The sequence below is a fragment of the Struthio camelus genome, chromosome 1 (assembly GCF_040807025.1).
Source record: "Struthio camelus isolate bStrCam1 chromosome 1, bStrCam1.hap1, whole genome shotgun sequence".
Taxonomy (NCBI): domain Eukaryota; kingdom Metazoa; phylum Chordata; class Aves; order Struthioniformes; family Struthionidae; genus Struthio; species Struthio camelus.
In genome coordinates, this window is record NC_090942.1 from 124,954,275 (window position 1) to 124,981,364 (window position 27,090).

General features: G+C 42.2%; 1 protein-coding gene across 1 annotated transcript; it reads left to right on the forward strand.

The window, feature by feature from the left end:
* UBASH3A (ubiquitin associated and SH3 domain containing A) lies at window positions 1–27,090 on the forward strand. Its single transcript, XM_009679510.2, has 14 exons — window positions 1–178; window positions 3,817–3,870; window positions 5,438–5,624; window positions 8,172–8,370; window positions 11,897–12,066; window positions 12,910–13,118; window positions 14,015–14,141; window positions 15,687–15,795; window positions 17,212–17,334; window positions 18,131–18,223; window positions 19,292–19,436; window positions 23,762–23,868; window positions 24,419–24,525; window positions 25,457–27,090. Exons 1-14 carry the CDS (start codon window positions 66–68, stop codon window positions 25,592–25,594), a joined length of 1,881 nt encoding a protein of 626 aa, XP_009677805.1. The 5' UTR covers window positions 1–65; the 3' UTR covers window positions 25,595–27,090.

Here is a 27,090-nt window from a genome sequence, read left to right on the forward strand (position 1 = left end):
GCCCTCATCCTCCCACCCTAGTTTCTGTGAGCACTGAACACACATTTGAAGGAGGAGTGGAAGAGATGGCGGTGGCTGAGACACAGCTGTATGCAAAGGTGTCCAACAAACACAGGAACAAAAGCACCTCTTCCCTCCTTGAGTCCCTCTTAGCCAAAGGATTCCCAGCTCATATCGCGTGAGTAATGTGCTTCAGCTCCCTTTACATAGCAGGAGGTATTTCTGGTAAGAATTTGAACACAGAGAACTTGCGGAGAAAGCATGCCCTTTCTAGGTGGGGATATCTCTACACAGGGATTAGATAAGTCTTACTTTGAATTTCTTGTAAAACAGTGTGTTGTTGGTATTCCGAAAATAACCTGCTCTGTATCCATTTTGTACAATATTATGTGTATATCTGAAGATCCATACTCATCTTGAGGTTGAGAGGCTTCAAAATGACTTAAGAAGCTGACATCCATACCTCACTCTCGGGATAATTCCTCTTTTATTTTTGGGCTTATCATCATTCTTATAAGGGAGTTAAATGTGGATGTGCCTTCTATCCTACGTTGTTGTCAGGTCTGGCAAAGATCTCTTGCTGGATTTTGTCACTGAAAACTGCTTTAAAAGAGTAAGCTTTTTTTAACAAAATGCTGTATTTTGTTAATGCTATAATTTGTTACTAACAAATTTTGTTTTGTTAGTATATAAGTAGGTTTTTTATGTTAATGACATTAATATGTTTAACAAAATGTCAAAAAGTCTATCACTTTCTTAAGTCAGAATCTTGTTCCAAGAGCATGTCCTAACTGGAAAATACTGTGTAATAATAAAACATCAGATGCTGTTCTTCGCAACCCCAATTGATAAAAGATTAACTGGGGACAGCATTTGCAACTGAGCTAATAAAAGAGAAACGTGATGGTCACTCCCTTGCCAGATATCATTCAGATTAGATAGACAGGCTTTATGTGAGATTTTCAAATTTCTGGACGACAACTTTGGACGCTTCTGCGGTGGTCAGTTGAACCATATACTTGCCAAAACTGGCTCTTCAAAAAATAACTCCCTTTATTTAAACATCAAAGAACTCCTCATGAAAATTATTTGAAAAGGGAGAGCAGCATGTCTTTGTGGCTTCCATTTTGACTTTTCACTGAAAATTAAACCAGTTGAGAAGGTGCAGTACAAAAATACTGCGTTTATTTTTCTAGGAACATCTCTGTTTAGTGGAACTACCACAGACATAATGGGCACAGCTTACGAAGATACTCTGGGCCTCTTGTTCCCAATCATTCCCCGTGGAATTTTAGCTGTGGAGCTTATCTGAAAATCTAACTCACTGTTTGTCTAGTAGGTATTACAAGTTTGTTCACTCCAGAGTAATGGATAGTTTTAAAATTTTTGGTTCTGAAGTTGATGTTCTTCAAATTCCCTTTGAAACATTTTCTGCTGTTATTGACATGGGTTTTTGCTTCCCAGGTCAAAAATAACAAACAGTGGCCAAAGTACCATGAAAATCAACATAAAAAAACAAAATGTCAAAAAGTCTTTTTTTTTTAACTTTTGTTTGCCTTTAATGATTTTAAGTTCTTCAAATTTTGAAATACATTTTATAAAATCTGTTAGCTTTCTCTGCAATTCTTGGTTTCAGCTGTAAATCAAAGTACTGAAAGACTGTTATTCTGTGATATCCTGGCCTGAAGAAAACAAGACTGGATAGAAATATCACAATATCTCTTATAATGTAGAACTGAAATGCCAAAGTAACATTTCCTAAAAGAACAAAAACAATATATGAAGGGATCAAGCCAGGCATCAAGTCAGCAAAATGGGCCTCCCCTCGTGCTTAGACCACACTGAACTGTGACAGCGGTTTCTGCTTTAGGGAAGCCCCAGTTTCTTCTGTCTGTAAAGCTATTATTTGTAACATAAATTTTCTAGTGTTTCTTCCTACTTTCTATATGAGAGAATTCTGTACATACAGAATTTATTTTATGCATTATCTTTCCACCTTCACTGCTCAGCTTGGAGGCATGGGAAGCCTAGCCACAGCCTAGTGCTTCGCTCACACTAAGGGCTGTACAAGCTCTGCCAGAAGGCACCCTACAACCAAAATAAATGTTGAGATAAAAGGCAGGTACCAACTGAGAGAGGAGCAGGGGGGAGCAAGGAGACAATAGTGGCCCACCATGACAGACAATGGTCTCAGGATGCCACTTGTCATATTACTCTTATGATCATGTAGGCACTATGGTAAAGAAAAGCTAAAGTCAGGCTTGGTTTCAGGGCTGTTTGTAAAGAGCTTCTCTCCTAGTGGGAGGAGCAGCAAGGCATAAAGTGGTAAAACGCTCACTTTGAGGTTTAAGAAGCGGCAGATAAAGGCTGGCATCTCTGGCAGAGCAGAGGCAGGCAACGGCTTTTCAACAGCATATGGGCAGAAAGGGCTGCATTGACACAAACGCAGGTCATTTGTGTTTGATGTGATGGTGAAACGGGAGCCAGAGGAAGGATGGAAAGAAAGAGTGCAGGAGTACTTAAGTTACAGAAGATGTACACTAGTTTTATGCCAGCTAGCTTAAGTTTTTGACTTTGATTTGGCCGTGACAGTTAATTTACTATATGAAGAAAGAAAGTAGGTGGTATAGCTGGAGCTGAAAGACTCACATTAGCGTTCAGCCATGTCAAGCCCCCACTAATGAGCCAAGCACAGTTTATCATGCACATAAAGTACATTTCACTGTTTTTAACAAGCCGTATGTAGCTTTTGCATTAGAGAGAAGGCAGAAGGCTGGGAAGAAGCACCCAGGATGAGCCTGGGTCCTGCTGTTTAACGCCCTGCTGGCGCATGCTCAGGTGCCATGGGGATGAGTGGAGGATAAGAACTTGAGAAGACTAAGTTAAACCAATGCCCTCAGCACCCAGCTGCCAGAAAGCGTGATCTCAAGAGAGAAGGCAAAGGCAAAAGAAAGATATGGACGGATGCAAAGTAATTTAGCATTTTTTCCCCATGCCCACTGTTTGTCACTCCTATTTGTGTCTTCTGAAAAGTTCATACATGGGTTCCAGGGCTGAAAATACAATTCATGTGTACAAGTGCTATTTAAACAATGGAAATCCTTCACTCTCCACAAACCTTGCCTTTAGTCACAAAAACTTGTTCATGTGAAGGACATCAGTGGCATTTTGAAGCTCTGTGAAAAAAGGAAATGTGAATGAAATTTGTTTCCAGAGAATGACAGTTGCATATGGGAGAGAAACTTGGGACATTGTCCCTTACCTTGGACGGAGTTTGCATCTGAGCTTGTGGCTCAGATCTGGCTCTCTGCTGGGCTATGGGAAATTTTTAATATAGATTTTCAAACCCCAAGTATAAGTATGTTTTGCTTTGGTTGTATGTGTGGAATGTGATCTTGGGCCTGGCCTTTGAATTCGTCATTAGCAAGAACACTACTCTATGAATAGAGCAAACTCTGCTCTTACAGTCTGTGCAGGGATGGGTTATCCAACCGTAAGTAAATCCGGATATTCGGTAGGAGTGCTAAGGAAATATCTCTGGAATACAAAGGACAGGACATCCTGTGGGGACATCCTGTGGGGAGGACAAGACAATTATCTTTAGAGAATTAAAGACTTGCAGTGGAAAAGACTGTCTGGAGGGCTTTACAAACGTGTTACACAAACATCTTTCAGGAATAACCTAGTCACAGTAGGTCTTATTTGTACTGGAAAATAGACTTGATGGCTGCAGAATGTCCGTTCTCTTTTATGGAGTCATGGAAAACCATTTCAATTCTTTCTACTATTCTGGTGAACGCATTTTGTTATTTCTAGGCAAAAAGCCTTGGCTGCTACTGGACAAAAGACAGTGGAAGATGCTGCAAAATGGTAAGTGTCTGTGATTTCTAAGGAGTGCTTTCATATCAAACCTAGTTAAAAATACTTCTTCATGTACTGATTGTGTCAGTGAGTTTGAAGTCAGCAGCCTTCACCCTTAAAAAACCTTGCATTTATTTTATTTTTATCCAGTTCATCTTTATTTAATTTTAGTTCACAAAGAGAAAGAAATAATTGCATTTAACTGCTTGTTCTGGGAAGTGAAGTTATTTGCAGTAGGCACAGGTAAATCAAAAGCTGAGGAGGAAGGGGCAGTCTTGGACAAGTGCAGAGGCTTTAAATCCAGTGATGATGGTCATCTCATATGACCAGCAACAGAGGGCACAGATGCCTCCTCCGTTTTAAGCCTCATGCTTCTTTATAGAATTGCTCATCAGGGCCTGCTTTTGCCTGCAGCTGCCTCTGTCAGCGCAGAGTTATTGCATTTGTGAAGGCCCCTCCATGCCCCAGCAGGGAACAGAGCTTGGACACAAGGTATAGACCTGGAAAGAAGGAAGAAAACGTGGAAAATAAGTCAGCCTCATAGTAGTTATTGTTACAAATCCATAGTTACAGCATGAGGTTAAACAGCACTGACTGAAGGCAATCAGGTCAGTCGTCTTGCCCTGAGAAAGGCTCCTATAAAGTAAGTTGAAGGGCTGACAGTCAGGGGGAGGAGGAAGTGAGTCAAAATCACTTGTTAGTCTTGAACATGCTGAGTTTTTCCTCCATTCTGAGACTCCCACAGAGCATTCATAGGCTGATAAGTTACTCTTTTGTTTTAATCCTTATTCAAATCAAATCCAGTCTCTCCTCACCCTCTCTTCTATTTTTGCTGTTGTTGTTGTTCTGAGTTTTTGGTTTGATTTGGTGGGGGTTTTTTGTGTGAAAAGACAGAGGAAGCATTAGAGAATGGCATGTTCAGCCCGAACCAAGGTAATATGAAAGAGAGCTTTGTCAGGGACGCTATCTCCTTTCCAAAAATCACCCCCAATCTAAAAGCTGTGAAGCTAAATATACGGGACGTCAGAACAAGGTGGAGGCTGTCATCGTCTGCGATACACGTTTTTGGTTTTTGCTTTTGCATTTTCTGGTTTGTCGTTTTTGCTTTTATTAGGGCTGAATAAAAATGATAGTTCTTTTTGAGTATATTTTAAAACTTCAATTGTTTTTCATTCTGTCGTTCTTTAACTTTTTCTACCCATTACCTTTTTCTTTTTCCAGTCCTCTATTTCCAGTCATGAAAAAGAGGGAAAAGTAACCCTACAGCATGACAAAAACTCTTTTTTTCTGTCTTTCGTTTTCAGACATGTAAAAAATTAAGACATGTAATAAAATGCCCAACATACACACGCACCCACAAAAACAGAAACAAAGCCCTGAAGGTCTTTCTCCATTAGTTAATATTCCATAGAGAAAAGCTGTGAGCAGCTTTCATTTTAGCTTTTTATTTCTAATCTTCAGCGAATAACAACTTTATATTTCCTTTTCCTACTCTCTGTAGCAGATGTCTTCAAGCAAGGGAAAGAAGAGTAAGCGGTGCAATCACTAACTTTGTGTAATATGCTCTCAATTTCAGGTTACACTCCCACTGCAATGATCCCTCGTTGGATGACCCAATCCCTCAGGAGTATGCTCTTTACTTGTGCCCCACTGGCCGCTTGAATAACTGCTTGCAACAGTTTTGGAAGGAGAGCAAGCACCAGTGTGGGAAAAACAGAGCCCATGAGATTTTTCCACACATCACAATTTGTGATTTCTTCACGGTAAGGCACAAAAGACGTGCAAGGGCCAAATATTGACTACTGGTGACACTAGGCCACCTGCAGTTGTTTCCCACCAGAACCTCTCCCTGGTGATCAAACTGACATGACTTAGGTTCAGGCATGTGTGTAAACTCTACTAGTGTATTCAGCTGCTGCATAGGTACTGAGGACCACCTTCCCACCACACGCTTTAAATACCTGACTTAGACCTCAGCATGTCTAAAAATGAGGTGCTGGGATGAGTGGGATGATTCTGGGTAGCCAGCTGACACGTCTATCACACATCAAGAGCAGCCCTGTGCAGCCTTGGCTGAGCAGGCCCCATTAATGGGAAACACTTCTCACCGCGTGCAGTTCGCCACTTGGATCCGGGATATTAAGCCTTCCTCTTTGCCAGGCAGCAGCTGCCTTTAGCCAATGGTGAAACAGTGAGAACATTTTCATAGGATGTAGGAGGCTTTGGTACTAGACCTGTGGCAGTCTCAAGGAAACTCCTGCCTCCCCCAGAGCGCCCTAGTCAGTAGGCTTTTACCATGATGGCAGGGTCCTTCCTTACCCTTGCTATTGAAGCTTGGCCACTGTGAAAAATAAGATTGCACAGGAAAGAAGGAGCAAAGAGAGTCAGACTATGTAGTCAATCAATGCAACCGAGTCATTTTGACTATAGTTTAATAGGGAAATTAGGCTCCAGAGCTGGACTCTTGGTGGGTAGTTTTCTTGTTCTGGAGATGCTACTGTCCTCCTAGTTGACCATGTGAATACTGGTGACACTTTAGAGAATGTCTCAGCCGAGCTGTCTTCTCATGTTTCAGTGAATGTGCCAATATAAGCTAAGGCTAGCAGAAATTCACTGGTCTGGGAAAACTCTGGAGCCAGCCAAAATCCACTTTCCGCATGTTGACCATGCTGCACACGAACATGAGCTGCATTTGAGATGCACTGAAACAGAAACGACCTAGAGCAACTGGACAAAGTTATTGCATTCAATCATACTTTCATGCTAAACCATACTGCTGAGCACAGGCAGTGAAAACAAGAGTATCTTGTCGCAAAATTTTGAATATCTTGTTATCATGTGGCCATTAATCACAATTATATGGAACAAAAAGATTAATTAATAATGAATGCTGTGCTCTTGAAAGGTGTCAAGTTTAAAGGCCTGACCTGGAAGAGATGACTGAATTGTAACCCTCATCTCATGCATCTCACTCTTGTTTCAGGTAGCATATTTCTAGAGATAAATGTACCCTCCATGAACATCCGCCACTAGTTCTTTGTTCCTCAGCTGTCAGCAAGAGCTGACCGGGGGAGTCTCACACATAGAAAGTGATACACACTGAACTGGCTCCCACCTTTTCCTCTCGGCTTGTCCATCTCCTGTTTCCTGACTCTACAAGTCTCCTGCAGCTCACAGACTTGTCACGTGGTGCCGGGGGCTCAGAGCAGGCTATGCGATGGCGCCTGCCTTAGGTGCACTCCCCAGTTCCCCCCACATGGACCAGTATGCTAATGCCCTCCTTTAGCACGTCCTCCTGCCCCTGGCTTATCTGAGAGGAGCTTGCATGGCTTGCAGAAGTGAGAGACAACCATGCCGTTGTGGTGGCTTGCAACTGAAGCGTGGGTCCACTTGAGAATGGACAGTGCAAATGCTTAACAGAGAACAACTGTTTAAGTAGCAAGTGGAAATGCTTTAAAGGTGAGCACTGGAGAGTTCAAAAGACAGCAACGAGAGAGGGGTGATGGGATCTGAGCGCCCATGCTCTGAACAAATAAACCTCAGTATGAGAATGGAGTGCGATGGGTACAAGCTTTGAACCTCCTCTCTGGTTGGATTCTGTTCCATTTTTTGTAGCTCTTTTCTTCTCTTTGGCTCTTCTCTTGACCAGCTTGACCTGATATAAAGGTTAAATGGAACAAATAGCTCAGTTAAGGAGAATAAAGCAGTATGGAGAGGGAGCATCGTTAAAGTTTGTGTCTTTGGCTAGATGGCACAAATTTCATCTTTATCTCTTCATTTCTTAAATTGCTTAATTGCTAGTTTTTGCTGAGGCATGTCATGGTATAATCCTTTAATTTATTGTAATTAGAGCATTAAAGATCATCTGACAAAGATTCCTTGTGAATTTTACTATATATGTAGCTCAATATATGAGATTTTGAAGGTTTAATAGGACCAATTTCAGATTAAAGGCTGTAAGATAACAATAATATAAATTCTTACTTAAAATTAAAGAGGGAAGTCATAGTCACTGCCTCATTTCAGATTAGCTACTGAGCAGTTATCAGATGATAAAATCTTTTTGCCCCTTGCTACCTAGGCTAAATAAACCTAACGGTAAAAGGCTCTATCTCCTATTATAGCACCAAGATACTGTGCTGACCAAACTGCCCTGTATTAGTGATTTTAATACCAGCCAAGTTCATAGATGTGCTATCTTTCTCAAGGAATCTAACTTCCATCATCCTTCTGGTATTACTATATGAAACAGTCTAGGAAAGTGCCTGTTAAAGATGGTTTGTAAAGCATATTCTTCTGTTTTCTTTCAGTGCGAAGACCAGAAGGTGGAATTATTGTATGAGGCCTTAAAGCGAGTGGGTGAAAGTTTTTCACAGTGCTTTCCATCATTCATTTCCCTGTCACTACATTCATCCACCAGCTACCTTGGTTTCTTTGTCGGTGACAGCCATGCAAATATCCTCAAAGAATTTGCTATGGCGTTCTCTGCAGAGGCTTCAGCCTTAGCGGGTAGGATCAACATCAGTGGGAAAATGGGTGGATTGTAAAACAAATGCTTAGATGTGATACTGAAGGCATCTCCTGTATCTCTAGGGGAGCTAAGCTGATATTTTACTGCAAGCAAGCATCCTTTCCTCCTACAGAATGGAAAATATTACGTCTAGGAGAGTTTTGTAGCTTGTTTTAGACTCTGAAGACACAATGCTTTTGTCTAGAAGGTTTTGCTTTTGCTGAAATCAGTAGATAAGAAAAAAGAAAAATGCTAAAAGCCTTTGTTAGTTTTCTCTTCTTTAGGAAATTCAGGCAGAGGCTTTACTTGGTAACATCTTGCAGACAGCTGATGGGTAGAGCAGTTCCTCAAAATGGAACAATTAGCTGTTGGTTTAGTGGGCATTTATACTGTGCTCCTCTCCAAGGATTTTGAAAACGGCTTAAGGGCTATTCATTTTTGAGCTGCTACATACAAATTTCTGTGGGATTGGCTTCACTGGGGTTATTGCTATCTGATTGTGCTTTTATTCGCATTTTTTTTCTTGAGCCACAAGATGAAATGGTTGGCTGTGTAACTCGACAGGCTAATGATCCGGATATCCAAGATGGGCAGAGATATAATCCTCCCTATTCGTAGACCTCTGTACCTAACCCCTACTTCTTCTTTCTCTCACCAAGGATCGGTGTCATGATCAGGAGGGGACAAAAGGAAGATAGAAAAGATGGGCTTGGAGGGGAAAAAATAAATCATACCTATACCTGGTTCTCTGTCTCACATGCAGCCTTGGGAGACAGTAGACCTTTCTGTCTTTGGGGGTATTCAAATCTCTTTGGCCAGGCTGAAAAGAAAGGCAGAAATGAAAGAAAGAAGAAATACAGCCCAGCAGGCCTGGATTTTCCCCAGTGCTCATGTAGGTCTCTCTGCTCCTGAGTTTGAGTCACCTATTTCCTTTCAGCGGTTGTGTAACAGCTAGTGATCCCCCTGACCCCCAGAATTGCTCATCTTAGGCACAGCAAGGACAGACGAGTTTTTAACACTCATCTTACAGGTGACTAAGGTACCTTGTGCAGTAGTGGTTGGCAGGGTGATAAATGCAATAAGGAAATGCAGAGGTATATTCTAAACCAAGCCCCCAGTACTAAGGAAGAGAGACCCCTGTAAGGTCCTAGGAGCATGCTGGTGCTTTTAGATGCTAGTGCAATGGGCACTCTAGAGATTTTCCCTGCCTTGTAGTGTATATTACATGTCACCGGGGGGTCCAGCCCCGTGTTGCTGGTATCGTACAAGTGAAAGGAAGGGACGGCCGAGGACAAAGGAACAGTGAGACAGCGATAGCAGCTGTGTCAGCCCATGAGCAGCCCTTACGGGCTGATGAGAGCAGGTTCAGCTTGCCCTAGAGGGAGGCTTGGCCAAGGAGGGACCAGGAGACCCTGCCTGCCTTCCAGTTTTCTTTAGGGAAAAAGGAAAAAGGGCCTCTTTCCCTCTTAGGGAAAAAGGGCAAAGGACCTCTTCAGCCGCAGAGGTGTGTAAGAGGTCTGCATTTGGGAGCCATTGATCTCCCTTTAAACGTCCTCTCCTGCCTGCCTGCCTCTCTGCTGCCCTGGGATTGCCAAAAGCCTGGGCTATAGAGGAAAGGAGAGCACCAGATTTGGGGTTAGGGTTCCAGTGAAAAGGGCTTGTTACAGAGCATTTTGTCCAAGTCCCCTCTTTTAACTGCCCTTCTGGCTCAAGCCATCCTCCCTCAAGACAAGCCTGTTCAGCGTGGCTCGGTCAGAGCAGCAGTGGGGAAGAGAAAGGGATGAAGCATGTAGTGCAACCTACCATTTCTTCCAGTGGCAAATTCAATGTAGGAAGATCAGCCCCCGCCCCTGCCATGTTCAGCTTCACATCCCTGCTGCCTTTCCTCTGCACTCCTTATGCTATTGCCTGCTCTCATGGCAGAGCCCTTGCAGGAGCTCCCAGCTGCCTTTGCCATCAGCCCCATGTTTCCAGCCCCACAACTCAGGTCGTTGCATGGAGGCCATCACTTTCAAGGTCGCTCTGTAAAGCAGATTGGTGAAGTCATGGTTAAAAATAACTGTTCCTCCTCCTTGTTGGATGCACATTCATCCTTCAGCACTGATCACTTTTGTAGTCTGGTTTAGCAGGCAGCTGTGCCGGCAGCTGTGCAGCTGAGGATGTGGTGAGCTGCGGCATGAGGGGGTGGCAGTGAAAGCCTGGATGCAGCAGAGCGCTGTGGCCCTGAAGGTGATGCGCTGCCAAACTGCACCCTGCGCAAGCAAAGACGGGCCAGGAGGTTGCCTGGAAGAGGCTGTGAGAGAGGCAGGATGATCTGGCTCACAAGCCACGAGACTATGCACCAGTGCAGAGCCTCACGGGTACTTTCATTGCCACAGGCCCTGCATTCGGATTTGACTGATTTTTTTTTTTCATTTTTCCATTGCGGTGTTTGAAAACCAAAAGCAAAGAGGCCTTAAGCATGCCAAGCAGAAAGAAATGAAGGCCTGGGAGCATGGGTGTTATTTATTTGGCTGCTGGTTTTGGTGGAAAGAGATGTGCTGCAATAAGATAAGGCAAAGGTGTTAACAGGGTAGTATTGAAAGAGAGGCTTTAATTAGGGCCACAGAAGTCACTAATGGTTCAGACTGGCAGGCAAGCCAATCGCAGAACTAAATCCTCTTGGATCAAGTCAAATTATTTTTTTAACTTTTTCTCAGTGACATAGAATCAACATTTGGCTTTTATGTCAAATGAAAATATCTTTCTGGCCCAAAACACAGCATGAAAAGTCAAGGAAATGAAGACAGAGGAGGAAACGCCATTCTCCCCTGTGCTAACCAGTATTTCAGTGGTTAGATCATTTCCCCAGAGGCTGGGAGACACAGTTTCAAAACACCTCTCTGCCTGAGAAGACTTGAACCCAACCCTGCCATCTCCCAGGAGAACACTTTACCCAGCTTTATGTAGCTTGTGTGGGTATGAGGTCACCTCAGTCTTTCCTGCTGGAGCTCCTCTGATTTGCCTGGAATAACTGAGCCAGGAAGCACTCCCAGGGTGCAATTGTCCAGCTTTATGGCCTGACTGCATCCCTGAGAAATAAGTCTTATTCCCTAGTCCAGTGACAACCAAGTGAAGCTGGATCACCAGTGGAGACTGAAGGGCCTTGGCTCCAGAATAGCTTTGTCTGGGAGACGCAAGTTTGAAGCATCTCGGATTGAGAGAGGAACTCAAATCCTGTTTGTTCTTCTTTGGAGAACAACCCAAGGAACAATAAACAAAACCAAACCCCCATGGGCAGTTTTTTAAAACTGTCTTTTCCCAGCTAAAGCTTAAAAGCAAATCCAGTCCAGATCTGTGAATTATTTTGGCATGATTAAAATGATGATATTCTGAAAAACAGTTATTCAATAAACATACGGTCAGCTCTACCACCAAGCACTATGATATTTTCTGCATCATGCAGAGTATATAGGACAAACCAATAAGAGCATTAAATGGTCTTCACTTCTATCTTGTGACATGGGCCGACCGTTTTATCCCTAGATTGCCACGTGAAACCTTGCCAAAAGCAGGTCCATCTGACCTTGGCTCATAAGTTTTATCCTCACCATCAGAAGACTTTGGAACAATTGGCCAAATCCATCAACCCAGCAGAGGCCTGCCAGTGGGTAGCTGCTCTCTACTCAAGGGATATGCGTTTTGTACATTACCAGGTACTGCCATCAGAGTTATTTAATTTTATGACTCATTAATTATAATCTTTTCTACAGATATCTTGCTTCTTCTCCATGAACAAAATTGGTGTGTGCACAGCACAATATTTCAAACTGCTTGGTTGTTTCAAGTATCTCTGAGTTTAAAAATGTACTTTTGCATCAGTAGAAGATACCCTTATGGTTGATTTGATTCCAGGAAAGCTGAGCTTACAATGACACACACACACAAAAAAAAGAGACAGGTGATGGTCTTTGAATATTTGCTAGAACTGACCAAATCACAGCTTTGCAGTAAAATTGCATTCAGTAAAATTACAGTTTTCTTGATTGTTCCAATGCAGGTTAAATATCAGAGAGCAGGGCACAGTTCACTCACTAATTTCCTGCTTAATAGACTATTAGTTTAAAACCATCAACGTTTTTCCTATTGTCTTTTCCATATTGAAACTGTAGAATGATAAATTGTGACTGTTTTTTTAGTCAGATCTATATATCATTCTGGTATAAGTCATGTATTGGATTTTGGTCACAGTCAGGAGAACTGCAAATTATAACAGAAAGACCTGGTAATGCTTTTACTATGTCTGCTTTTAGTTTGTACTAAAAGTAGATACGATAAAGGTTTGTACTTTTTACAGGAAAAAAGTATTTTTATGAATGCCAAATGCCTATTTTTACACATACTGTAAGGCATCATTAATTTTTTTCTTTGCTGAAGTGCCATTAAGGAATAAATTGCAGAGTGGAGAATAGATTGTTATGTACAATACAGAGGTGAGCAAGCATCCTCCGAAATGCTGCAACATATGCAACAGCTGTGTCCTGTTTATTCTCCTCCAGACTCTGAGGGCCATCTTCCAGTATAAGCCCCAGAACATCGATGAACTAATGATAAATGCTGGGGACTTCATATATGTTGACCCAACACAGCAATCTGATGTGAGCGAAGGCTGGGTGATCGGGACCTCGCATCGGACTGGCTGCAGAGGTTTTCTTCCTGAAAACTACACAGAGAGAGCCAACGAGTCAGACACTTGGGTTAAGCACAGGTAAGTTGCGGTCCCCTCTGTAGGTGCTGGGGTTTAATGCCTATTGCTTGCGTTGTACCAGTCACTTGTCATATGGCAGGGACATGGCAGAGTTCATCCCCGCTGTGAGCTGTCGGCTGCCAGGCACCACCTGGAGGTGGCATGGGCAGAGGGGAGGGGAGCACGCCAAGCCTTGTGGCTGGAGGGGTTGAACCCTTGGGGTTTGCATGGGGAGCTGGGATTTCTGCAATAAAAGATGTAAGATACCAACCTGTAGAAACCCAGAGCGCATTAGCTCAGCTGCTGAAAGGATGACCTCTGTTTGCTCTTGAATAACCTAAACATGCTAATGAATTTTAAGATTTCAGTCTGGCTTACTACTTTCTTTTCTCTTTTATTCGTCTCATTTCAAGAGGTTGCAAAGTTAACTTGAAATGAAAAAATGCACCACCTTAGCCCATCCTTGTATTGTTGAATCACCCCATATCAACCGGCATCTATCTGGCTTCCTGTGCTTTGCTCTGTAGTTGGCAGTGCTGTTGATGGTACTTGTAGATTAGATCCAATTTTGCTAAGCAGGGAACTGTAGGTGCAGTCCTTGCTCAGTCCACGAAGACAGAGAGAAGGTAATCAGGTAACATTTTCCTTTCCAAGTTCATACTTTAGAAGGGTTACACTCAATATATGCTGTCAGTTACTATTATTTTAACCTCTTTCTACTACTGTATCTGTGCTTCTGGACAGATTCTAGCTAAAGAGTAAGGTGACGAAGTGGATAGCAAGTGTGTAAAGAGTACCGAACAGAATATGAATCTTGGCTTTCACACTCTTGTATAAAATGTGATGATTTTAAAATCCCTTCTATTGGTGTGTGTGCACCCATATTTATGTATATATTGCTTCTACTTTTTCTGCAGAGAATATGCTTTTGTACCAGCTTCGAGATTTTTCACCCAAGCTGATAGTGAACCTAATGTAAAGCTGAATGGAGAAGCCCATAATCCAGTTATGTCAAGAAGCGTAACCAACATACTTTCAGTTCAGGTAGCTGAGGTTTTTTTTCCTTACCTTTGTCATGTGCTTGTGCAAATACACTCTTAAATAAAAACATTTAGTAAATTTAATTATATCTTCCTGTTCCTTCTTAACATTGTCATGTTATAGTAGAGTGTATATATATGTGATATACATATAGCTGTACACATACGCTCACACTATATGTTAGAGTATCTCATATATATTTTGTGATGTGTACTCTAGCCTTCATAAATCTCTTTTTATTCCTCTCATAATAGTACAACATATAAACTGTCTGCTCAGCTTTCTCTGTGCACAGACTTAACAGGCAAGCTGTGCAGAGGTATGGAGACAAGTCTCACAAATAAGGTACAGACAGATATTTTTCTCAAGTTACGTATTCCCTTGTCTTTCAAATGAGTTCTTAGAAGAGTAACTAGAGCAGAATTAGTTAGTTGTTACTTTTATAACCAAATTCTAAGGATTTCACCTTAATGGTTTATGTAGTTCCACATCAGAGTACACTTAAATGTTTTATCTCAGGAACGTCTGTAAGAGAGACACTCCTGCAAAAGTCGCACACCCTTACTCTGGCTTTTCCCCTTTTACTGGCTCAGATCTGTGGCAGAGTCACCGCTCGGCCTGAAGACGTTCACATCTGCAGTGTAGGAGTTTCCCCAGCTTCTGAGTTCCTCCCAAGCAGAAGAACAAGACCACAAAACCTTAGTTTTGAACTCTGATCTTCTTGTGGTGGCTGATTAGAGACTTATGGCAGAAATGCAGTACTATTCTGTGTTTACCAGAATACATGAGTGTAAGTCTCGTACTGCTTCTTGAGAATTCCCTTCTCCACTTCTGAAGATGCACGTCTCTAACCTCAGTGCTGCAGCAGTGACACTATGATTGGTTACTCTTGAGAAAATTTAAGCCTTTGATTTGTTTCTTTTTGTCTCTTCATCTGTATCTATGTGTGCTGTAAACTAACCCCAAACTATTTAAAATATATTTATAATTCCACGCAATCTGATTGTAAAACTAGCCACAGAGGAGATCTAGGTTCACTGCTGACTTGGCCAAACACAGTTATGAAAAATATAAAGCAGGTAAAATTACTGTTTTCACTAGGAAAAGAAGGATGTGCTTCCTGTTAGTCCTGGTGTAGAAAAGAGCATTACCACTAACATCTGTTAATTAGTTTCCCTCTTTTGTTTATACCAGCCATATAATATGTATTAAAATTATAATTATTTCCTACACAAGGATTAAAAGATTTGTTATCAGCACTGCCTTTTGCTGACGAAAATATAGAGCTGAAACCTAATTTGTAGCTTATGGAAGTCAGAGACATCTTTCTTTTGCCTTCATCGGAAAGTTGATCAGGCTTACTAGGTGTCCTAAAGACACTCCTCTACTATAGCAGCTGCTTTCTCCAGCTTTCAGTGCTTCTTTATGCTGTAAACCTTTCAGGAACAAACAGCTGTCCTTACTCTGTTGGGCAGCATCTAGACAATGGCATCTTGACCTATTATGCAGATTAAATATAATACCATAACAAAAACAATTTTTATACAGCTTTCTCAGAACACTACTCTCCGAAGAGGTATGCTGGTGATGCGTCATGGTGAAAGAGTTGATCAGGTTTTTGGGAAGTCTTGGCTTCAACAATGCTTAACTGCAGACGGTGAGTAAAAGAATGGAAGGTTCTTACCAAAACAGAACCAAAAACACTTGACCCTCAGCCTCAGGGATACAAAAAATTCAGTCTCCTGCAGGTAAATCTAAGTGCTGAGACAGAAGAGTTAAAGACATTGCAAAGTCAGACACAACACTGCTTTGACCTGCCCATAATCAGTATTTAACACACATACCACGTCCTACATACTGATGTCAGACAAATTCTGCAGAATAAGTAAAGCTCTTGTGATACTACTCATTTATCTCACCGAGGGATGCACCAAAACTCTACTGCTAGGCACACAATCGATCTAGGTGGTGCTTCTCAGATGTGTATATCTTTCAGTGCTAGAGTCAGAATCAGGATAGTTCATCATGTTGATCAGAGTCACAGTACACTACTAATCAAACCTGGTGAGGAAGAGTAGGAACAAACCATAATGGAAATGGCATGTCAGCACTTACCTAAATTAAAAGTTGAATTTCTTGATTCTCTCTCTCTCTTGCTCTCCAAAAAGTATGTTTTTGGGTACAGAAAACCAACTCAGAGCAGGGAGGTATTTGTTGAGGGGAAGGAGGGGAACAAAGAGAAGGAAGAGTTTGGAAGGAAGCTTTATGCTGAAAGCCATCTTCGTTATCCTGAGGATCTGCCACATGATGATGAATTTCCCACTAGATAACGAAGGTGGAACCTTCTGGCTCTATAATCAATTCATTGGTTTCATTTTTATTCAGTAGAAATACTGGATTTTGGTAAAAGAATATTGGTAAAAGAACATTGATATGGAGTGAGTTTTTGTCTTATCTGAGTCCCACAAAGCACAACTCCTGTGATTTCCTGTCCTCTTGCAAAGCTGAGCTTGCAAAAGAGGTGTTATTTGCTTAGGACAGGTGATTTCCCAAATCACTATTGTGACCTTAAAATCTGATCTCTTCAAGGTAACAGTAGTCACTGTTTTATTTATTTACTTATTTATTTATTTTCATCAATGAGACACTATGTCTATACTGGTAAACTAATCCTGTAGACACGTGAGTTCAGGCATTGCCCCATGATCCTCCGAACCGTTCAGTTATTAGCTAGCTCCCTGGCATGATCTTGGCTGATGATAGCTCCCTTGCATCCACGCAGTTTCCAGATGAGATTTGAGGTACAGCACAGATCAGAGATTGTTCCTTGTGGACAGTTTGGATGTTTGGGGTGGCAGGAAGAGAATTTAGCTCTTTGGGCAAATGCTCTCATGGTCAGAGAATGCGTCTCAACCTGTTTTATTACCAATAAAGAAGTAACTTTTGGGGTGGGTTCTCAGAATCAGCCACTGAAGAATTCAAAAAAATTGATTAAGCACTTATAACGAAATGCAGCATGGTATTCGGCTATTGCCTCCTTCATACTGCAGCAAAATGTTCCACCTTATTTCAGGAAAATACCACAGAGCTGATCTGAACTTTCCTTCCACCCTCCCAAAACGGAGAGACAGCATGAAGAATTTTGAGTACGATCCTCCTTTATCTTGCTGTGGTATATTCCAGTCAAGACTAATAGGTAAGCTGCATAATATTCCACTGCAAACTTAGGGGTTTGGGAAACAAGCTTTCATCATGTGCAAAAATTCACACTGGCCTTGCAGTAGAAATACTTTTGAGCAGTGTCCCTCATGATAACATGTCTCTTTGGTCAACTACTACGAGATCTTGTTATATAGTAAAATAGAGAACTGTGCTGGTTGCTCTTCTTGGACAGACAGCCTGCCAGTTCCTGGCAAAGACACCTGAAAGAAAGAAGCTGCAACACTACACATGCCTTCCTGCATGTCTGCGAGGGACTAATGTCTTATACAGCTGTCATTAACCGGGTAGAGTGAGAAGTGAAGGGTCTCGCCTCAGGAAGCAGCTTCATGGTCAGCAAACCGTGGTCAGCTCATCACAGGTAGCAGTTACCTGGGCAATATGGGTTGGTCCACTTCCAAGATGAAGTTGTTTCTGCACCCAGAGCATGCAAGCCTGACTGCGACAAGAAATCAATGCTTGCTTGCTTGCTTGTCTCTGATGATTTAGAAATATGGAGACAGCCAAATACCAAAGTGCCATTTGCAGATTTGGGATGAATCTTCCATAATTCTCTTTCCAGCATTCACTTTAAGCTTGCTATTGCCACCAGAATGAGCTTTCTAGTGAGCTCAGTCGACTGCTTGTAAAAATTAATAGGAATGGACTGTCAATATACCCCATGTTGAAGGAATTAAAATGCTCCAAGATGGTTTTTGCAGAAAATGCTTTGCAGTAGCTTCTCATCTCTAGTGATGTGTAAAACAGCAATTCGCATTGCTGTTTCCTTCCAGGGGAAGCTCTGCTGGACCAGGAGGTGGCAGTCAGCTATGTGTACTCATCACCTGCGCTCCGCTGCATACAGACAGCTCAACACATACTGGAAGGTAAGGCAGCAGACCTGATTAGGGTTTTTGCCATGGTGAAAAAGTCTCTGTCAAATTTCTATAAAGTCTCTGAGATGTGCAATTACAATGACGTACAATTCTCTGATCGTTTACTGTTAAGCGGACAAGGCCATTTTGTCTAATTGGTAATGTAGGCAGTAATAAAACTGTTGCCATATGTATGATCTTAAGAGGATGATCCTATCAAATCCAATCCTTTCTAGTTATAATTCAATCTAATATGATATGAAACAGAGGCCTTTCATGCAAGGTAGAATTCAACATTAGTGGCTTCTACTCAAATCACTAATGCCACCTCTTCTAGTAAATATTTGGAGCCAAAAAGTAAATGTTTCCAGCACTCTGAAGGAATACATATTTGAATCAGGGAAGATGGCTTTCTCCTGAAAGAGTTTACCTTTGGAAATCAAATGATTTTAACTCCCTCATATTTCGAATCTCTCTCCTCTCCTCCCTCCTCCCTCTCCTTCTCCCTCTCCCTCTTCCTTTTTCTCTTCCCTTTTCTCTTCTCTGTGATAGGTCTGTCAAAGCTTCTCGGTTCATTATCCTGTCTATGTTAGAATTAGGCAGAGAGTGCATTTCTTCTGGGAATCTGTGTAATTCAGTAACCTCGCTTGAGAATAATGAACAAAAGAATGTGTCTTTTTACAACAGAATTCCATTTCTAACACTGTAGCATGATTGTTTGTCCCATTAAGGACCACCGAACAAAATACTGTGCAAAACAGTGAAAACATTTTCCATCTGATGTTTATTCAGACTGGAACATTACTGAGGTCTTCTCTTCTAACCTCTTCTGTATCTTTCAGATCAGCACAACAGAACTCCAGAAATAATAATAGTGCAAGAATTTTTTTGTGCCTTAACATTAGTCAGGGAGGAGTATAGCGCTGGTTTCATCTAATCAACGTGATCCTCTTTTGTTTGGCAATAAGTATTTCATTTTGTTAATGAAAATATTACAGCAAACAAGGGGAAATGTACAGTCTGAATGCAGCACTTTGAGTGTATCTTTCTCTTTTTAAGAAGCATGTCTCATTCTTGCAGGGCTTAAATTAGATCAAAAAGTCAAAATAAGGGTGGAACCAGGACTCTTTGAATGGACAAAGTGGGAAGCAAGCAGACTAATTCCTAACTTTATGACTGTGACAGAACTGACAGAGGCCTCTTACAAAATAGATACAAGTTACAGGTAACTGCTGTGTATCTAGCTGTAAAAATGTTTTTTTTTCCTCAGATTTCTTCTATTCTTTTCCCGGTTCTTACATGTCATAAACCTAATGGTTTATGCTATTGCAAAAATGGGTGATTCTGATCAGATTGGAATCTGCATGATCTGTTGCCGAAATAAGGTGTGCTGTCAGCTGCCTTGTGACAGGAATCAGTTGCGTTTGCTGCTCTGACATAGAGACAAACCATTTTTTATGTGAAAACATACACACATATGGGAACGTGCATACATAGAACAAGTGGTCACACCTGCACCCACACAAACATCTAGTATTTGTATACAGCTTCAGTCCTACTTCAGCGTTGTCTGCAGATTTGCCAGTTCAGGCCCACGGTTTGTTATGCGCAAGCACAGCTATATTGTACGCACTAGCGTCAGGGGTCAGGATTCCTGTTTTTACCTTTGGCTCATGTGAAGCATGTTTGAGAAATGTGAAGAAGAACCTGTCGAGGTAAATAACACATTGGTTTTCAGCAACGGAAGGATGTGACTTTAGAAAAAGAAAGTAAAGCCTTTGTTTAGGACACAGCCCTTTGCCTCCAGGGCAGAACCAAGAGAGGGTTTCGAGGTCTGCTCTGAGGGAGCTCCCTCAAAGCAGAGAATGAACCCAGAGAGTGGATGTGCACAGCCCTGTGGCAGGTTAGCACAGCTCCACACCGTTCAACGTCACTCGTTTGTGTCCCTGAGGCCTCGGAAGCAACAGCTACACCAGAAGGAGACAGCAGGGGCTGTTCCCATGCATCCTGGGGCAGAGCTGGAGGAAGCAAAGCAAGCGTTTGACAGAGAGAGACAACCCGAAAGCAAGCCAGCTGTCATTCGGTTTTTAGAGGCAGGCAGGATAACAGCATTTCACTATGATTGATGTTGGCACCAAATTCAGTGGGGGAAGGCGGTTATTTTGTTTTGAGTTCTTCAAAGATAACTGCTGTGCTCAGCAAAGACTTTTTGGGGCCCTCACAACTTGGGGGTTGGATGCAGCTTCTAAGCACTCGCAAACCACTGCAGAGCAGGAAATGATAAGCCTCCAATTCAGGCTTGCTCTTCATCTTGCTCACAAACCAGGCAGCTCTGTGTTTGCAGTGCACAGCCAGATCCAGGAAATAGCTAATAAAAGTAAGTATCTCTGGGGTTTCCCACATGTGTAAGAAAGGGTGAAAGGAAACGTCTCATGCCTTAACCTATTTCTTACAGCCAAGCAAATGTCTCCATTTTAAATCACAAGAAGGTAAAAAATCCTTCATTTTCTTGAGTCACGGCATGTCCTGTTGTGTTTTACCACCAGCAGGGCTACTTCCCCTAGTTTTTTTCTATACAGACTCACTTGTCTCAAAAATTAACCAACTTCCACATAGAAAAGGGTGCAAGTGGGGATCCATGGAAAATTCAGTGGGAAAGCTCTGAAGCAGTGCTAACTACAGCTTTCAGACCACCCCTCAAAACTCACTGTGATCAGAAACAGAGTGGATGAGCTATCAACTTGCACATGTGACAATGTTTTCTTGTTTTCTTCCTGTCACAGACAGAATTCAAAATTCACTGGTTCCAGGGGGTAGTTTTAATGTATTCACCCACCACAGAGGGACAACCTTTGACTAGGCTGAAGTCCCTGACCATTTCCCATCAGTAGTGGCCTTGGCCCAAGGTTGCCTGTTTCTAGTGCCACTAGGAGGCAATGCAAGTGAGTGGTGCTGAAGCATCAGCTGCCCAGGTGTTATGTGGCTGAGATAAAATCATTTTGAGATTCACCTCACCTAATTGCAGCCATCTCCAAGTTGGGTGCCCATGCTGATGTAGTTATCTAGCAGCCTTCTCATCAGTAGAAAGACGGGGCATCTCCAGAGGGCAATTTTCTGTCTTAGTCTTTGTCAGATACTTTAGATAGCATGAATTTCTCTCTGCAGGGGCTTATTTGTCTCAATTCACCTAGACGGACACCTAAATTGTAGGCAGCTAAAGTTAGTGAGATTTAATTTGCCTTTCTCTCTCCTCTCACCCTTTCACAGCAGCAGAAGGGTGGTAGATACTCCCTGCTCCCTGTCCTGAAGCAGGATAAACTCTGCCTTTGCCATTTGTGCTCTTAAAGAGCGACAAGTGCAGACACTCAAAGATCTACCTTGGGAACCAGTCCCCCTGCGCACTATTCTTACTTGAGAAACGTTTCTAACCTAGAGCTTTCTTCCTTCAATGTAAGCTGCTTATTTCTTTCCTCTTCACTTTGTACATGGAGGACAGATCCTTCCTTTATTCTTCATAACAGCCCTTTGCAGACTTCTATCATATCCTTTTTCAGTCTTTTTCTCCAAGCTAAAGTCTTCTAAACTTTCCTTGTACGTTGTGCTTTCTGGACCTCTGTTTACTGCTCTCCTCTGGATTATCTCTACTTGGTCCTCATCTCACTTGAACTGTAGGACTCACAGCTGGACATGGCACTACCACTGAGACCTTAACCTGGGCTGAACGCCTATGTTATTGTTTAGCCTGGAAGCCACTTGGGCCAGCACCTGCTTCCACATATACCCAATGGGCACAGAAGCTATGGTATGGGTGTCTGATCTTTGTTGGGGGTGCTCAGTTCAGTTGCAGCTCAAGCAGTTAATAACGGGGTTAATATTGAAGGGACTGAGGTGCTAAAGGCCAATATATAAAAAAAATTGTAGCTCTGCCAAAAGGCTGACCAGTTTTGGTCCACCATTCTAGACTCCTCTCGCCTAGCCAGAATTAATATTAACTATAGTTAAAAATTTAGATGAGCCTGTCACACAGTTTTACCACCTATTTTCTGCTTCTGCAGCTTGTACTGACATAACGTACTGAGGGCTCACCTGTAAAATACATTATGATACCATACCTTAGGCCAATATATTAATCTAATCTCACTACTGCCTATTTATGGGGTAAGGAGGCAGTCAGACTGGGGGAAGGAGGGGAGGGTTGTTTGTAGAAGAAAATCAGCATCCTGTATTGTATCTCAGCACATGACTAACCACGTTTACTAGCCCTAGCTGTGAATCTCTCTGGTTCCCAGGAAAGATATATAGTAAGAGGATGAAATGAAAAATAGGAAATGAGTTTGAGGAGGTTGAATTCTGGCACCAAGAATGCCGTGGCATGGCATGGACGTGCATGGACACCTTAACGATGGAGATAACTAATTGATGCAGGCAATCTTACCCGGAGGACAGGACACGGACCAGCTTAAACTAGAACATCAGCTAAGTAGGCAGATTTCACAAGCAGGAGTCTGCTGAGAGGAAGGCTGGTGGGCAGCAGTCGCAGCCAGTGAAGGTGGCCTTCCCAGCACCAGCCAGCACTGCACCACCACTGGCCCCCTGGCCATGGCACCGTCAGCACACCGCAGGCTCTTCCCTCTGCTCTCGGCTGAGGTCACGGAGCCTGCCCACAGCAGTTCCCAACCCTCCTCTGTAAGTTGGCATGATCTGGTTTTGTGAAAGTTGCTGAGGAGCTTTGAGCCTGGTCTGGGAAGGGTACATGGTATTTATCAAGTCATGTCCGCTCAGTGAAGCTGCCCTGGGTTACAGTAGTTTGAAGATCTGGCTCTTACTTTTTTGGAAAAGGATTTTTTCATTGTCTGAAGAACCTCTCTATAAAAAAGAAAGAGGAAAGCCTGGTCTTAATAGAAGTGCTCAGATACAGAGGAGTGGCACATTGTGATACATTTTCTTGGAAACATACATTTTTTTAATTCTAGGAAGAAAAGTCTTTTCCATGCATTTGTTCAACTAAAGCACATATGCTTTTTTAGTTGTTGATTTTGGTTTGTTTCGTCTATTAAGGAGACTAACCCCGAGAGACCAAATCTTGAAATCATTCACATCATCAGAGTCTTGCCTATGGTATGAACTTGGTCAGGATTGCTAGAGCTGGACAGCTCTGTAAGTCTGCATCCAGGCAGGTACACTCCAGTCTGCGCACCTGGGCAATGGTTTTTCCTAGCTGAATTGTGCAAAGCACAAGCTTTTCTCAGGCAAAAATCCTATTTTAAATAATCTCTACTCTAAATTATAAGTTTTATTCAAGTGTGGTTTTCCTTGCCTCTGGTGCTAGCCAGCTTTGTGGGCTATAAGATTTGGCCAGAAGATTTAATGGAAATTACTACGGAGGAAGCTGATGTCCCATGCCAGCTGCAGTATCAGTATACCAGCTATGTCAGTGGATAGGCCTATATCCTTTCAACCAAGTACCTTTTCTCTGTGTACTCATTCAACAGTGCTAACAGTGTCCCAATGTTCATCTAGATTAACACTTTCTTATGATTTTATTGTCAGGGGTAACTTCTCAGTCTCTTCTCTGGTGCCGTCAGAAAGTTATGAAGACTATGTAAGCAGAAGCTCCACAGTTATAAAACAGATTGTCACCGCCTGCCCCAGCAAAGGTAAACGTTTCAGATCTTTGTATATCCCATCATACACTTTCAGCAACAGGTTCAGAAACTGGTAGTAATTTGCTCTTAGAAGCACATTTGTCACGGATTGTTGGTATGGCCCAGCGCTTTAAGGCAGACACTTAGTCCTTGGCCATCACTATACTACATCAAATGTATATAAGATTATATATGTATATATATATATATATATATAAACTTGGGATAGAAACAAAAAAGCAAAATTAAACAGAAGACAGTAGAATACTTCATTGCAAAAGTATAATCTTTCCTTGGTCTTTCTACATCAGGATATAGCTCAACATCAGATAAGGTGCTTTTCTGTAAAGCTAGTTTTTCTCTTTCACTAGCAAATGCTTTTCCTCACTAGCATGCATATGATACGTGAGACTTTTTCTGACCAGCACAATACACCCTGCTACACTTATCAAAGAGGTCTACAAAATAAAGAGGCCCAGAACAGCCTCGCACTTATCAGCATGATCATCAGATAGTGTTACATCTCCCTTACTACTTTTCTTGGTTTATTCTAATATGTCAGGTGTCATCCTCATTGTGGGCCATGGCTCCTCCTTGGCATCTTTCACCCGACCTCTCGTAGGGCTCCCAGCCAGAGAAAGCAGTGACTTTGCCCAGGTTGTCCGAAAGGTAAGAAGTTTTTTCAGTGAGAAGTTTTCTTTTTGTATTATTCTATTTTGAATAAGGAGCTTGCTTATGCTGTGAGGCATACATGTAACTGCATGCTAATACCAACGACATTAGTTCCCTCACTACAAAGGGAATTTCATGTAGTTTTAGCATAGCATTGGTGTTCAAGAGATGCATTTTCTCCTCGTGAACTGTATATGGCTAGAAACCAAGTCTTTGGAGAAAAGTTTCATGCAATTTCCACAGAAAGTCAATGTCAAGTAATAGTAACACAATAAGAACGTTTGAAAACCTTTCCATCTGGAGCTAGCCTCGTTAGTATAGAAACAGGACTAGGAGTCTTCCCTCTTCTTCCAGTGTTGTTGTGAGTCTAAAATCAGCTATATTCAACGAGTCACTCTCTAAGAAGTTGTGTGTTTTTAGGTCACTGTATGTACACACTTTATTTGCTCAGCTTCAGATTGAAACGGAGATGGGTTTTGCTGCTAGCTTTACAATTCAGGTCTGCACTTGGGACTTGTTGTCCAAGGTATATGTACATTTTTTGATTTGTGCGTTATCACCAGTAGCAGATTTCTTCATCCCAGTTTCCCTTTTGTCCAGGACGTATTGGTAATACCAGCTGCCCTGGTATTGCGAAGGGGAGCATTTAGTCTTTAGCTGTATTTTTACTACCGGTATGATGCATAAGAAGTGAATACAGCTTGATCATCAAATCCAGGTGTGAATTTGGGGTGATGGCACAAGCTCAGCTAGTGTCCAACAGGCCTCCTTTCCGTTTTCAGTTCATTTCAGAAATGACAAACTATCCTGGTATGTATTCCCGGAATGTTCTCAGGATCTGTCCTCTTCTGTTTTGCAGCAAAACTCTGTCCTCCACACCAAAGTAAAGACTCTACTAGTAATTCCTGCTTGTGTCCTTCTTTCCTAGATCCCTTCTCTGGGCATGTGCTTCTGTGAAGAGCTTAACGAGGAGAACAAATGGCAGTTGGCTAATCCACCAGTGAAGACGCTAACTCATGGAGCAAATGCAGCATTTAATTGGAGAAATGGCATCCTGGGTGATTAGAAGCCCAGCTCTGTCTTTGAAATTGTCAGAAATGAAACGACAATTAATTATTTGGCACAGTCCAGGGATTCATTCACAATACAACTTCTGGGAATTACTCTTTCTAAGTTGTCTAAGAACAATAAGTACTTCTGAGTTTGGTGCCTGAATATATTTTTTTATTTCAGTGACTGAGAAGAAGGAAAGTAGGAACTGGCATAAAATTGAGCAATAACGCTTCAGAGAATATAGGATATAGAATTACCTGGTTATAAATTCCACTGCAATTCTATTCCAGGCACAAAAGAAAACTGTTGCATTTTCCAAGAGCAACATACAGCCAATAAGAATTACTTTTTTCATGCACTTAGAAATTTTCAGACAAACTGAGATATTTGAACTGAAAAAAGTCATCTAGACCATTCTCCCATTGGAAGAGGAGATCGACGGTACCTAAAGCCACTTGGTTTCCTATTGACTGTTCTAGTTCTGTGAGAGGACGGGAGGAGAAACATCATACTGATTATTTATTTACCTCCTCTACAAAGGCGATTCATTTTCTATCACAGCAGCTTCTCCACTCACTGATTCTGAGATGGTTCATTTTGCAAAATGGACTCAATGATTTCTTTTCATAGAAAACTGAACTGATTGCTTTAATGTTGCTGAAACAAACAGATACCTGCCTTGTTGTACTAGTTACAAAACCCAACGTGAGCAACTCTAACGGCTGAATGTTTCCTGAGATGGCACTTGCAAGACAACAGCTTTATTTTGTGTTGTTCTATGCCAAATTATATAAATGGTGATACACCCATCAGGATGGTTCACCTGGAAGGCTTTTCTCTTGGTTATTTTTTTGGTTAAGGAAACATAGTCCCAAAATCTTATGCACAAACAGGAACAGGTCTTTTCACTGGTTCAGATTTTCTTTATAAATGCTCCTCTCAGACAACTACCTCTGAGAAAGCACAAGCATTTGTTTCAAGGAGAGGAAAAACGGAGGCTTTCCTTTCTCTCTTAATATGATTGACATCATTTTCATTTTCAATCTTAATCTCCCCATTCCTTCTTGACATGGCTCTGCATGCATGCCACCAACCTCCTGAGGAGGCTGCGACTTGGCTGCTTCCCCATGTCTCACCCGTCTGAGAGGGGTAGATGTGAGGAGCAACAATTTTGCCCTGACCCCAGAGACAGACGCACTGCTCCTCTGTGGTCTCGAAGCAGAGCTCTGAGTCAGAGCTTATACCCGAGAAAGGCCTGTGCCGTAACAAGAAAACTAACATATAGGAGAAGAGCAAGGTAACAGGGTGGGGAGGTGACATCTCCACGGTGCACGCAGCCAGGCTAGCAACCACTAAAAGCCATCTCTGATTAAACCGCTGCACTCCCCCAGGGCTGCACTTGGCTGTGTCTTCGGGGGCAAGCCTCGTCGCCCGTGGACGAAAAGCGGCCCCACTGCGAGCTCCTATCCGCGCAGGGCGCCCCACTTCCTCGCCAAGAGGCCTGTCCCT

Coding starts and splice junctions, on each gene's coding strand:
- UBASH3A (XM_009679510.2), top strand. CDS start 66: ATGGCGGTGGCTGAGACACAGCTGTATGCAAAGGTGTCCAACAAACAC. Junction 5,625..8,171: donor CAATTTGTGATTTCTTCACG/GTAAGGCACAAA, acceptor GTTTTCTTTCAG/TGCGAAGACCAGAAGGTGGA. Junction 19,437..23,761: donor AAAATAGATACAAGTTACAG/GTAACTGCTGTG, acceptor TTTTATTGTCAG/GGGTAACTTCTCAGTCTCTT.